The 14,141-nt window shown below is 46.3% G+C and overlaps 1 protein-coding gene across 9 annotated transcripts in view; it reads right to left on the bottom strand.

Moving 5' to 3' along the window:
• LPIN2 (lipin 2) overlaps positions 1-14,141 on the bottom strand; it is a 102,427-nt gene that overhangs the window by 3,286 nt on the left and 85,000 nt on the right. For 5 of the 9 annotated variants that reach the window (XM_021093241.1, XM_021093239.1, XM_021093240.1 and 2 more), the window contains 12 exon segments: positions 13,442-13,541; positions 9,389-9,576; positions 7,462-7,555; positions 7,008-7,077; positions 6,219-6,308; positions 5,406-5,488; positions 4,411-4,555; positions 3,153-3,301; positions 2,285-2,371; positions 1,087-1,239; positions 683-797; positions 54-157 (listed from right to left, as the gene is read on the bottom strand). In XM_021093241.1, the coding sequence (XP_020948900.1) occupies positions 54-157; positions 683-797; positions 1,087-1,239; positions 2,285-2,371; positions 3,153-3,301; positions 4,411-4,555; positions 5,406-5,488; positions 6,219-6,308; positions 7,008-7,077; positions 7,462-7,555; positions 9,389-9,576; positions 13,442-13,541 (1,378 nt within the window). 9 annotated transcript variants of the gene reach the window in all.

Genomic DNA, 14,141 nt, shown 5'->3' with positions numbered 1-14,141 from the left:
CATGGGGGCAGCCCCAAAGGCAGGGCAGGGCTGAGACATGGGAGTGCACTTACGATGACTTGTTTCCTTTGGTCCTCTCTTGTATCAGTTCGCCCTTGGGGTTCACGGTGAATATTCTGCAGTCCGGAACTCCAACTTGCATGTACGCATAGACATCCTGCAGCAGGACATGGGCAGGGCCGTTACAGGCGGAAATTAGGAGATGGATCTCTACTTGCGAGCCAGAGGAATCACACAATAAAGGAGGTCGTGTATAGAAAACACGTGGAGCTGGCATAGCACAGCTTTGCCACTGGAGCTGAGCTTCAAACAGACACGAAAGAGTGGAGCCAAGCACTGGAGCAGCCAGAAAACTTGGGTGCCCTGGAGAGGCCAGGGAGAAGGGAGCAGGAGAAGGGAGGCCTTAACGAGGGGGGCGTTCATGCCCTGGTCTAGGTCGCATCCCAGAATCACTTACAACCAGAGTCAGAACCGCGTGAGGAAATGGAATGGAAGCCACAAAGAGAGAGCGCACGCATTTCGTGACACACCAAAATTCTGGGCAGAGCCCATGACAGGCCCTCCCCAGCCGCTGGAGCAGGGAAAGCCTGCTCGGCAGAGCAGACGCGCCTTCTGCCTCTACGGCCGGCAGAACGTTCCTGAGTCTGACCCACCCCATCGGCGCAGCCCAGGAGACACTTACATTTGGACGGTTTCCAAAGGCAGCATAGAAGGGCTGCTTGGATGGGGCAAACAGATTCTTGATGTCATTTAGACACTCGATTTTGAACTTCTCTGGTTTCTTTTCTATTACTTCCCTAGGGGGAAAAATATGTATAGATATAATCACCGAATATAAATGGTAGTTTTCCCTGGTGTGTGGTCCTAAAAAGATTTTACTACTCACAACAACTCAACTTTTTAATTCTACATAACTGGTATCTTTCTCCTGGGCCAACCTGACTTTTCTCAACTGCGTGTGTGACCGAGACCAGGTGAGCTGTGTGTGAGTCAGGAGGATATGGGAGCCAAAGAACTGAGACGCAAAAGCTCTCAGTTACAGTCAGTTCAGGCCTGGGCCCCACACAGACATGTGCACACAGTCACCTGTGGAAGGCCGAGAACAGGCTGCTGGGGGACAGCATCAGGGGGCCCCGGGGCAGGATCGTGCCCTTGTCGTTGACCCAGTGCAGGTAGCCACGGGTCATGTCGGCCATGCCGATGGCACGGGCGGAGCAGTACAGGAACTTGTAGCCATTCCTGAAAGAGAGCACATCCTGTTTAGTCTGTGGCTGAAGCGGGAGAAAGTGCACTTTTCTTTTAAAAGGTCCAAATAAAGTCCCTCTCATTTACTATGAATATCAAATTCAACAGGAAAATCGTTAGGATTATAAAGATCTCGCCACTCCATGAAAAACACCATAGGGAGAACACAGAGGTATGTACACAACTAGAGATGATGCTACCTTTGCAAGTATGATGTATCTTCAGCCTCCTGTCTGTGAAAGCCAGGTTACAGAAGAGACAAAAATTGGGGGCAATCTTTAAGTGAGAGATACAAAGGAGATATATATACATTCTTTTTTTTTTTTTTTTTTTTTTTTATTTGCCATGCCTGTGGCATGCGGAAGTCCCAGGCCAGGGATCAACTCTGCACCACAGCAGCAACCCAAGCCATAGCAGTGACCTACCCAAAGGGTCTTATTTATAAAGACAATTTTCGGAATGCAAATCATTCTCTAAAACAAGGAGCAAAACTATACTTAGGCAACTGACATAATTTTTATTTTAGGACAGATTATGTCCTTTCTCAGCTGGTGCTTGAGACACTGAAATGCTGCAGATCAACTTAACTCCTAGGTGTTAGGACCCCACAAAGGCCATGGCACTACATTCTCACAAAAAGTACTGTGACGAGGACCCCAAGGTAAATTGTTTCCCCTCTGCATGTATTACTTACTTAAAAAAAAAAAAAAAAAAAAAAGAAAAATACTCAAAGAAGATAGGTTCTCTTGTTACATTAAAGCTATAAAACCTAATTATAGCTATAATCATAGATATTGTAGGTGCCTACAACGTGTACCACTGTGAGAATGAGATGACATATGCTGAAGATTTAACCACGCCAGGCACTCAGCTCATGTTCCATAGATGGTGGCTCACACTTTTCCCTGCAGGAGGCTCTAGGGAGTGGGAAAGAGCAGGAACAGCTGGACCGTGAACAGGATTTCTGTGCACTGGCTGATGAATGCTCTTTTTTTTTTACAGTCTTAAAGCAAAATTCTAGTGCAGTCAGGATACATACTCATTGATGGAGTGGTAGAGCTTGGCTATACCCTGATGAGTCCAGTCTTTACCCAGCTGTGGGAGAATCTGTCCCAAGGCATCAGACCTAAAGGGCAGAAATGGAAAAAGGCATCAGAAACACATCAAGTCAAGTGTTCTTCTATTTAAACACCAGCCGCTGGCAGCTGCCAGGTGGGCAGGGGTGCAGAGACAATCTGCAAAGGCGATTCAACTGGGCGGTGCAACAGTGAGGCAAGTACACTACCCAGGAGCTTCCAAGAGAGGAATCACACCCGAGAGCAGCTGTTCATTTTCAGAGAGAATTTATAACTACAGGTCCTCTTTTTCTCCTCCCTAATCTCAACAGCTTCTCTTTCTCTCACGTCAGAATTTGGAGATCTAGGAGTTCCCGTGGTGGCGCAGTGGTTAACGAATCCGACTAGGAACCATGAGGTTGCGGGTTCGGTCCCTGCCCTTGCTCAGCGGGTTAACGATCCGGCGTTGCCGTGAGCTGTGGTGTAGGTCGCAGACGCAGCTCGGATCCCGAGTTGCTGTGGCTCTGATGTAGGCCGGTGGCTACAGCTCCGATTCATCCCCTAGCCTGGGAACCTCCATATGCCGAGGGAGCGGCCCAAGAAATAGCAACAACAACAACAGCAGCAAAAAAAGACAAAAAAAAAAAAGAATTTGGAGATCTAGTGTCTCAGGTGTTCCAAAAGTTACTTCTGACATTACACTTGGATGACCCCACCCATCTCCTCCATCCTTAAAATGACTCTGTGTGGACGTACTCAGCATGTCTCGGGGCATATAGTTTAAAAACTCTTCCAATGGTGGACTTGCCCAGGTGAGGGACTCTCCTTGTCACCCCACAGGCTATCGCTTACTTGGTTATTGTTCCATCGATGTCGGAAATGATGACCTTGTCGTTCCAGTTCCATAGGTAAATGGTCCCTGCGCAGCGGCAGGTGCCTTGATACTGGGTTGTAATACTAAACACAACATCATTTGGGCCGTCCTGGAGCTTCAGTTTTGCCTTTTATAAAAAGTATAAGAATAAACAAAATCAGAGGGAACGTTTTGAGTATTAATGGCATATGACTTTGATGGAATCACACAACTGAGTCATTTTCCAAGAACATGCGGTGAGAGAGACTGCTTAAAACACAATATAAGTGGAAAAGGATCCTAATCAGTAAAATATATAAATGTGTGTGTGTGAAAACACATAAAGAATGGAAAGAAGAAGTTCCTATCTTGGCTCAGTGGAAATGAATCTGACTAGTATCCATGAGGATGCAGGTTCGATCCCTGGCCTTGTTGAGTGGGTTTTAAGGATCCGGCGTTGCCATGAGCTGTAGTATAGGGTCGCAGACGCGGCTCGGATCTGGTGTTGCTGTGGCTGTGGTGTAGGCCAATGGCTAGAGTTCCGATTTAACCCCTAGCCTGGGAACTTCCATATGCCGTGGGTGCAACCCTAAAAAGACCAAAAAAAAAAAAAAAAAAAAAAAGAATGGAAAGAAATACATAAAGACAATAACTTAAAAAAAACCCAGAAAATCAGCTGAAAAATACTTTGGAATAGACTCAGAACACTCACAAAACCACCAGCAGCATCTGAGGACCAAAGCTCAAGGCAGTACAAGCGTTCCGTGGCTCCAGGAACTGGGCTGGAGGGCTGCGGCCCAAACCCCCAAAACACAAGCCCCAGCCCCACCTCTACCTGGGGCTTCCCTAGGCCACAGCCGGGCCACTTCATACTGAAAACGACTGAAGTCAGGGTGTGGGAACTGCATCTAATAAGAAAATGTCATTCTCTATGGCTGTGGCTTCTAGGAGGTGGTGTGGCCCAGTGTGTGTAAGGTTCATCCAGAAAACAGGGTGAGAATACAGGTTCGCTGGTTCCCTCCCAGAGGCTGAGGTGGGAGGCCTGGTGTGAAGGTGCAGGAAGCCCCGGTTCCCCAGGTCATGTTGGTGGTCCTGGGAGTGGGATGCTGTTCTCTCATATGTGTGTGAGCAAGGCCACGGCCACACACCATGCAATGTGTGTAAGGCCTGGGGTCCAGTGGACAGAAAAGGAAGCAGGTTGAGTTAAATAGTTCCTGAGTTACCTCAACCGGACCCACACGCTCACACACAACTCACGATCTGGTCTGAGGAAAGACGAAGAGACTTCTTGTAGGAGGTCGTGCTGCTGTGGCTCGGGGGCTCCTCAGTGACAGGGTCCACCTTGATGGACTCTTCGAGCTCCTGTGACCCCTCATCACTGGACGAGTCGTCCTCGGCCGGCCTGTTCAACAACCCAGTTAATGAAGAGGCAGAGGGACATTTTACGGACGACAGCTTTTCATTTGGGATCAAGAAGGAGATCCGAAATCCACTCTAGGAAGAGCTGCAACCAAGGCCCGTCTCCACACCTGCAGGTCCCTCCTCCCTCCATGCCTGGCCCGTTGCATACACCCCGTGACAGCTACTAGTCTGCTGGCTCTTGCTGAAAAGGATGTACGTTCCAAAACGTATAAATTATAGAAAATATGAATGTTCACACTGATTAAGAAATGAACAAGGACGATTTTAAAAGAAGAGGGCAAAGAGCAAGAAGATGAATCTAAGACTGAGGGAATGGGAAGGGAAAAAAAGAACATGACTGGGAAGGAACTCAGGGGGCAGAAACAAGAACGGGGTATGTGGCAGCACCTCCCCGGGGCCCCCATGTGGCTCTGTGCCTTCCAGGGAGTGGGAGAGACCCACACTGATCAGAGATTCTGTCACACCTACCACTGCGACTCACAGCCGGCAGGGGCATGCGATGGTGCATCTCTGGTTCCCCTAGATGTCTGTCCCTTCCCAAGGCCTCCTTCTCATGGGCGCCCGCCCCATTCCAGGGCTCCAGGATGGGAGCAAGGTGTGCAAGAAGAGGGCATGAATGTATTTACTCTAAGCTGATGGTATTTTTAAAGAAAAGCACAAGTTATTATCTGCTAACTGAGCAGCACAATGAAGCCACTGATTGTCATATACGTCCATAGGAAGGAGGCACTTCTGACTAAGAATTAAGCAAAACTGTCAGAATCAACTTGACTGCAATGCCAAAGCACGGGTGGCCAACTGCTGAGAGCTGGGGGACTGGGCGCCCTCACCTGCCGCTGGCCGGCTCCTTCACGCTCGATGGCAGGTCGCTGGGTGGCGGCACCTCAGATTTCCCTTCCTTGGCTTCTGGCAGCTAGGACAGCAAAACGATAATGACAACATGCAATATTCCCCCTCCTAGGTGACAAGCAGAAATTCACCAGGAGCTCGCTCCAGGAATGAGCAAAACTGCCTCTGAATGCACAACTTAAAAGCCCATAAGAAACAGACTTTCTCTAGTTTGAGCCAAAGGCCAGAAACCTGAGAGAGGAGTCATATGCTGTTGGCATAAAAAGCTACCACCACAGAGTCAGAGGTAAGATCTGTTAAGAAGCTGCAGCAGCTCAAGTCACACGGTATCATACAACTGGCGCAGACCCTGTGGCTCTGCAACAGCGACGAGGAGCCCTCCTCCTCGTGAGAGGGAGAGGGCCAGCCCTGCCTTCTATGTGGAAGGGACAGCAGTGCAGGGGAAAGGGCACAGGCTCTGGACTGGACTGAAGGTCAAAGTCCAGCTCCATCCCTCACCAGTTAAGTGCCTAGTCAAGGTACGTCACCTCCTCACATTCCAGTTTCCTTACCTGTAAAACAGGAATGCACACACCCACACTGTCAGGCTGTAGTGTAGGTGAAAGGTCATGCATCTAAAGCACCTAGCAGCACACCTGCATAGGTTAACTGTCCATAAGTGGTGACATTTATTATTCTAAGAGTGTGTTATATAGCCCAAATTGACGTTCTTGTGCTTGGCAAAAAGGTTTTTTGAATAAATGAAAGATTCGCGTCTTTTCAGCCCGTGGACAGGATTACCTCGGGTCGGTTACCTGTTTGGTAATGCTCTCTCTCTTACGCCAAAACCACCAGCGACCAGATTTCTTTGGCATCTTATCTTTGACCCAGGACTCCACTGTGGCCTGGAAACAATCAACATGGGTTAGTCTAGCCACCTGTCTGTCACAAAGCACTGGACTACGTTCTGCCACTAAGCCAGAGGATGGTGCCCTAACACTGAACAGAGGCAATGCTCTCCACACCTCCTGAACTCCGGACAGACGGACAGTGGCCTCTTTGGTGGCAGCTCTATGGCATGAGACCAGCAGTCTGGCTGTGGAGCAGTAGCCCGGAGAGGCTGGCAGGTGGGCTGCTCACTTCTCCACCCTCGGGAACGAGTTATGAGGCCCCACTAGGTTGAGGATGTGTCCCTGGTGGACAAGACTCCAGCAAACCTTGAGGTTCCATGTAACAGGCCTCTTGGCCACAGCCTGAACTAATCACACTCATGCCTCTGGGGCTGCATCACTCTCTTTCTATGTTAACAGAGGAGGTGTTTTCATTCATTCTATACTTAATTAAAAATTAGTAAAATCTTTCAACCTTTTCAACAATCAGAAACTGGTAAAATATCTAAGTAAAAACTACAAAGAAATGGCAGCCCAGCTAATTTCATAGATTTGGAGTCATGAGATAATCTGAGTGATGATATTAATTTTAAAATATAAATAAAACTCCGAACAGTACCCAGTTTAGAAATAAGCACATGTGGATTTTTCTAAGCGCCCCAACAAGCTATGGATACTATCTCTGAGGAGGCAATGCTTGGAGGAAGGTCTCACCTTAGGTAAGCTCTTCTGAAAGACCTGCAAGCTGAGGATCATGGGAGCAGCCAACGCCCAGTTATAGTAACTGTGAGATAAAAATCGTGCAAGACCATTACACAGAGCAAGGAGAGGGCGGAAGAGGGAAGATTAAAAACACCATATACAATTCCCCATTCTTCTCAATGAAGGGCTGATCGGCTAAATTTCTTGCCACATAAGGAATCTTTGCTTCAAGCCAAACTTCTGAGCAGATGTAGTAAAACCTCTAAGAAAAAGCATTCTAACACCTCATTTGAAAATAAAGCTGAGGCTTCACCTTCAGTCACCTTAAGGTCACTGCCTGTTAGCTCATTTGTATGAAATGGCATATTTTACAGTGAGAAAGACTGCAACAGTTAAAAACAGCAATTGGAAGTATTGCTGTTTACCCGCAAGAGTATTAAACAATTATAAAAGCAAGAGTGTTTACCGGTTATATATCCGTATGACAAGATTGGGATTGTCTATAAGTCCAGGGTTTTCTGCAAATTCATGGTAAGTGATGATATGCTCCATGAATTTTTCTGCAATATAAGATAATAATTATCCACTTGGTTAGAGATCACCCAAACACGTCTGAGACTATCACAATACTTTCCACACTAAAGGACTAACAGTAAGATTAAAAAAAAGTTCTTAAAACAAAAAACCAACAACTAACTTTGCTATGTGCATCAAAAGCAAAACATCAGGTACTTGTTTGTTTTTTCTCTCCAGGACAAGAAAACACTTCTCTTCTACCTCTTCCACCACTCCTACCCTAGGTGGAAAAAACTAAAAACCAAAAACTAACCAACCAACTAACCAACCAACCAGAAAACAACAAAAAACCAGGAGGAAGGGATAAGCCAGGGACTTTTAGGAAAGTAGATTACAGATGTGGCCGCACACACTCAACTCCATGATCAACAAAACCTTCGAGTTGCCCCCCCCCCGCCCCTCCTTTTTTTTTTTTGGCTTCTAAGGGCTGTACCCTCAGCATATGGAAGTTCCCAAGCGAGGGGTCGAATTGGAGCTACAGCTTACAGGCCTACGTGACAGCCACAGCAACTCATGATCCAAGCCTCGTCTACAACCTAGACCACAGCTCATGGCAACACCAGATCCTTAACCCACTGAGTGAGGCCAGGGATCAAACCCACATCCACATGGATGCTAGTCAGGTTTGTTAACCGCTGAGCCATGAAGGGAACTCTGCGAGTTTCACTCTTATAAGAGGAGATATTCTGCCTAAATGGGGAATATTCATGCGGGTCTTACAGCTTTAAGTGTGCAAGTGTAAGAAGCTATGTTAGAAAAAAACAATCAAAACACTTACAATGCTTGGAGAAAAAAAACCAACCACACTCCAGACTTGGCTTAGATCTCTCCAGAAATAAATTCCAAGTTTTTTCAAAATGAATGGGGATTTTGCATGAATTTTTGAACCCTGCCGCTAACCCTGTACTCTGATGCAGGCTAACAGAGAAATTTCTCACTGGAATTGTTCCTTTTGGTAATCTGTATGTTATTTACTTTTACCTGTCATTTCTACCTTCACAAATATCAAACTCTACCTAAGTTATCAGGTTTTCTTAAATTTTCCCTCCTCCACCTATATTTTTTAAAGTAAGTGCTTATGAACATTATGATAAAAATGTGACCTATTTAATTTTGTCCCAAGAAGGAACCACTGGCCATAACACATTTTTAATTTCTTGCAAAAAATAAAACAAGCAAACAGAATTAATAGGTGGAGAAGAAAGGGGAACAGTGACCACCCTGTGACCCTGAGGAGGAGGAGATTCAGAGAAGCCCAGCTGTGAGGCTCAGGGCACCCAGGCTGCAGCATGCAGATGATGATGCTGATCACAGAAAGAAAAGCTTTCCTTAGAGGAAATCAATGAAGTGCCACCAGCCAAACTGAAAAAACGTTAAGAGTTCAGTTTACAAAGAACATAATACCAAGGTGTAAGGATGGGACAGATGTACAGGCAGACAGACATCTGAACCTGCTCAGGGCCTCCCTTTCTCTCAAGTAGCTCACTGTCCTGGGCCAGCTTTCAGGGTTGAGACAGCAAGCAACCCCTTCTCCATTTTGCCAGAAAGGCCATTTACTCAGTAGACCATCGGTACTGGCCCCTCGGGCCCTCCTCACGTGTCTGAGGCTCAGAGCAGCCAGGCACCATCCCACAACCATCTCAACAACTGTACGGACGGGCAGGCCACCCGAGCCTCCAGCCACACACCCTCTCCCACCCTCTGATCTGTGGTATCCTCGACACCAGGTGCCTCCAATGAGGGGCGAAGGGCCTGCCACCAAAGGGAGGCACCTGTTACATGCAAGGACCCCCAGGGCCACAGGCAGGGGGGCGTACCTTTAGAAATCTCCCCGTTCTCGCTGAGGCCCCCACAGAGCGAGAGGGTGACGTCGGGCAGGTCCATGGCGGAATCCGACAGGCACTCGGTGCCGCTATCAGCAGCTGCACTGCCCACCGACTGTGGGGACTGGGAGCCGGAGAAGGTGTCAGACTCGGGCCACTGCCGGGAGCCAGGCTCCGACTCACTGCGGGAGAAAGGACTCACCTTAATATGGCTCCTTGCGGCCAGGCTTCCTAACTGCACAGCCCTTGGGGAGCCTGAACTAGCTTGAAAAAGGGGCAGGCCGACCTGCCCTGGGACATGGATTCACTTAGGTGGTGCTGAGAATCACGTCACGAATGACATTAAAAATGGCCTAATGCCATTATTGAGGAATTAACTGAATACAGTAAATACGGCACAAAAAAAATCACCACCCTCATTCACAATAATGCAAACTTTTCAATGATAGCCTTTCTTATTTAAATTAAAGGGGGCAAAAGAATTATAAGCACTTATTTGTATTTCCATGATGAAAATGACAGAGTAATTAAGAAAAACATGATGTTCAGAAACCTTTTGATCCTAACTTCCCAGAAAAGACCATGTGGTACTATATACACATCCTGTAGAAAATTACTTTAGTCCAAAGTTGTATCATTTTTAAAACAAGGCTTTTCTGAATTCATCCGACTGCAAAATAGAACAAAGAAATAAACCAAGTGAAAATTCTCAGGAGGCTAGATAAAGCTCAAAAAAGAAGTGTACAAAAAAGTAGAATAAACTGCCCTTATATTAGTGAGGGGCAGAACTAAGTTGAGGTTATTCAGTATTTCCACTTTTCTAGATGAGGCATAGAAGCCAGGTTTTAGAAGCTGATCCTAAAAACAAACGTTTCTGGGAGTTCCCGTCGTGGCACAGCGGAAATGAATCTGACTAGGAACCTTGAGGTTGTGGGTTTGATCCCTGGCCTCACTTGGTGGGTTACGGATCCAGCGTTGCTGTGAGCTGTGGTGTAGGTCGCAGACATGGCTCAGATCTGGCGTTGCTGTGGCTGTGGCGTAGGCCAGCAGCTGTGGCTCCAATTGGACCCCTAGCCTGGGAATCTCCATATGCCGTGGCTGGGGCCAAGACCAAAGTAAATAAATAAATTAATTAAAAAAACCTTTCTGTAATGGACCATAAATCTGAGAGAAAAAGAATAAGGAAATGGAAACTTAAGTCTTTTAGCCATGAACGCTCACTGCTCTATACCTTTTGAATGGATATTTAATGTTGCATTGAAATACTGTTCTAGAACTTTCAAATTCATTTTTTTTTTTTTCTTTTTGGGGCCGCACCTGCAGCATATGCAAGTTCCTGGGCTAGGGGTCAAATCAGAGTTGTAGCTGCTGGCCTATACCTCAGCCACAGCAATGTGGGATCTGAGCAACATCTGAGACCTACTCCTCAGCTCATGGCAACACCGGATATTTAACCCACTAAGCGAGGCCAGGGATTGAACCCATATCCTCATGGATACTACTTGGGTTCTTAACCCACTGAGCCACAACGGGAACTCCCCAAATTCTATTCTTTTATTAAAAAAGCCAGCATATTACGGTAGGCCATCCAGTGAAGTCATGTGATCTTCAGAGAAAACTAATTTGAGCAGTAGGTGGCAGCAGAGTACAGACATGTCACAGAAAGCAGTTTCAAACTCTATTATGTTTTGCATTTTAGCTAACTTTTAAGAAAGGATCTGGGGTTTTGGAAATTCTCTTAGGAGCAATACACACCCATAGCACAATACTGAGATTAATCGGATCAACCAAATGGACTCCTTACTGGAAATGGTGAAAAAGCCAAAACCACATAAAACAGCAAAACCTGCCTTCTCTGGTGGGGTCCAGGGGCAAGGCCCACCCCTGGATGTAAGACAAATATCCATGTCCTCATTTTCCTGGGGAGATAGCGAGGTCCCCCTGTAGTCAGGTATGGCCACGTGATCAGATGATGGAGCTGTCCACGTAGACAGAAGGCTTGTGCTGAGTCCTTCCTAAGGCTGGCCCCTGAAGCTGCCCTTGTGATCCCCTGCTTTTCCCGTCCGGGCCCTAAGGGGACGGGGAGCCTCAAGATGGAAGCAGCTTGTGATCCTGAACCCCTGTATCCAAGGCCTCCCACCAATACCAGCTCTGGATCGTCATCACTAGAACATGTGGTCCAGCCTACTGTGGTCTAGCCCCGAGGTCTTGGGTTTATCAGTTAGATCAGCTGGTGTTACTGGAGCCAATGGTGAGTACATGGAGGACGAAGTAGGTCACCAAACCCATGAGGGATGTGACTTAGGGGCAAGCTTAGTGATAATTACAGATACAGGGTATTTCGTCAAATTGGCAATGAACACAATAAAACAAATGCTTATGAGCACTTCAACAGTCTGTCTCTAAATACTAATGACTGTCTCAAGAAACAAACAGTTCATGAGCTAAGAAGCCTGCCTGGTGAATGGCAATGGTTCCAATCACGTTATAACAGCACACAGAGGTCCCACAGCACTTAGTTATGTCACGCTCCCCATTTTTTAAAAAGGAAACTAGGAAATTTGTCTTAGGAATCCCAGTGTATAAAAATGATTAAGGACTGGGAAATCTCAAAGTGATACTTTTAAGAGAGCTTACATTTTTAACTTTCTTATTGGGGATAAAAGAGACTAGTTTCATTTCTTTCGCCTTAAAAATCCAACTACTGGAGTTTCTGTTATGGCTCAGTGGTAACGAACCTGACTAGTATTCATGAGGATGCAGGTTTGATCCCTCACCTCGCTCAGTGGGTTAAGGATCTGGCGTTGACACAAGCTGCAGTGTGGGTTGCAGATGCAGCTCGGATCTGGCATTGCTGTGGCTGTGGCGTAGGCAGGCAGCTGTAGCTCCGATTTGACCCCTAGCCTGGGAACTTCCATGTGCTATAGGTACAGCCATAAAAAGACAAAAATCAAAAAAACAAACCAACCCTCAACTATTACTTTAAATGAAGTGTATCTATCTGGAGACAAATATAGAGCAGAAACCTAGGAAGGAGTTTTAAAAATTTCAAAAATACTGGTAAAAACATTAAGTATCTTCATATCAATTCCACCTTTCTATTTTAAATAAAAACTTAAAATATACTTTTCAATAATTTACTTAAAAGTGTCTAAGTATGCGTGCCTATGGCTCAGTATGTTCAAGCCATACTTCTCATGGAGAAGTGAATTGTTTTTTGTATTATAATGGAATTTCCCTGAGAATGGAAATGACCTAAGGAAAACAGTACAAGTCTATCACTTCTGGGATTTTAGCGTTACTCCATGGGGAGAGTCATGAAGGAGGAGGCAGGTGACAGAGCCGAGCGCTCCAGGGGGTGCACAGGTAGGTGGAGGGGTCTCAGCAGCCGCCGGCCTGCGAGCAAAGCTGTGTCCTCTGTAAAGTATTTCTGAAGATGCATGACCTTTACGCCACATCTTGAAGGACACACATGCTAATAAGGAGGATCTGAAGTCACCCCCACTGGTATCCTTATGTAGGCTTGACTAGTGCCCCTCTTCTCAATGTATTGAAAATTTCTTTTCTTTTTTTTTTTTTTTTTTGGTCTTTCTGTCATTTCTTGGGCCGCTCCCGCGGCATATGGAGGTTCCCAGGCTAGGAGTCTAATCAGAGCTGTAGCCGCCAGCCTACGCCAGAGCCACAGCAACACTGGATCCGAGCCGCATCTGCGACCTACACCACAGCTCACGGCAATGCTGGATCCTTAACCCACTGAGCAAGGCCAGGGATCGAACCCGAAACTTCATGGTTCCTCATCGGATTTGGTAACCACTGTGCCAGACGGGAACTCCGAAAGTTTTTTCATAAACATGTAAATTATTAATTTCAAATCACTACAGTCAAAATGATACACAAACAATTCTGAATTTTCCAAAATCTGAAGCAATCATCCAACTTGGCTAAAGGACACCATCCCCTTGCTCCTTTTTCTCAGACAAAACGCAGTGCTCTAGAAACATTCAGAGTATTTCAAAGCTGTCCACTCTTCCATATAAAATCCACTACCTTTTGGGGAAATAGAGAGCTGCAACTTCAGGTTCTAGTGCCTTGAGGTCATCCAGGTAAATATCATCAGGTCCCTGGTGCTGGCTTCTCTTGTGGACACCTGTTTTTATCAGAAAAACACTTAGTTACTCATCTGCAACTCTGCAAGAAAACAAAGGTTTGCAAATGACCAAACTGACCATGATTAGAACTGCATTCTATTTTCAAAAGGCATGAATAAACCTTTTCCCTTGTGCTGGTTCTTAATAGTCCACGTGAATGAAGATGATGTCAGGGCTACCACTCCTGACAGCTTAGCGCCCTATAAACACAGCACTAAACTGCTTGATCTCTATTGGCTCTTCAGTCAGTAATCCTGGGCCTAAATCACTTAAACCTGACGGTAACTTTTAAAATTTACAGTATGTGATAAATGCGACAGAGCCTCATGTGACAGCCGGCATCAGGAAAGAGGCCATTGTTCTAAAGCCATGCGGGGAGCGTTTGGGGTAAGGGGGGCAAGGGGTGCTCGAGGGCTCACAATACAGCAGTTGGGCCCAATACAGCCCACTAGGTCATCTTCAACTAGAAAAATAAAGGGTATTTAACCCAAATCCAATTAAGCCTCTAGATCTATGCTGCCCACACCTGTGCCCGGCCTGTCCTTGTCTGAGTGAGGTTATGTAAAATGTGGTGAAGGGTGTGAAACACACATCGGATT

The sequence above is a fragment of the Sus scrofa genome, chromosome 6 (genome assembly GCF_000003025.6).
Source record: "Sus scrofa isolate TJ Tabasco breed Duroc chromosome 6, Sscrofa11.1, whole genome shotgun sequence".
Taxonomy (NCBI): domain Eukaryota; kingdom Metazoa; phylum Chordata; class Mammalia; order Artiodactyla; family Suidae; genus Sus; species Sus scrofa.
The sequence above is the reverse complement of the archived record's forward strand: the minus strand, read 5'-3'. Positions and strand labels throughout refer to the sequence as shown.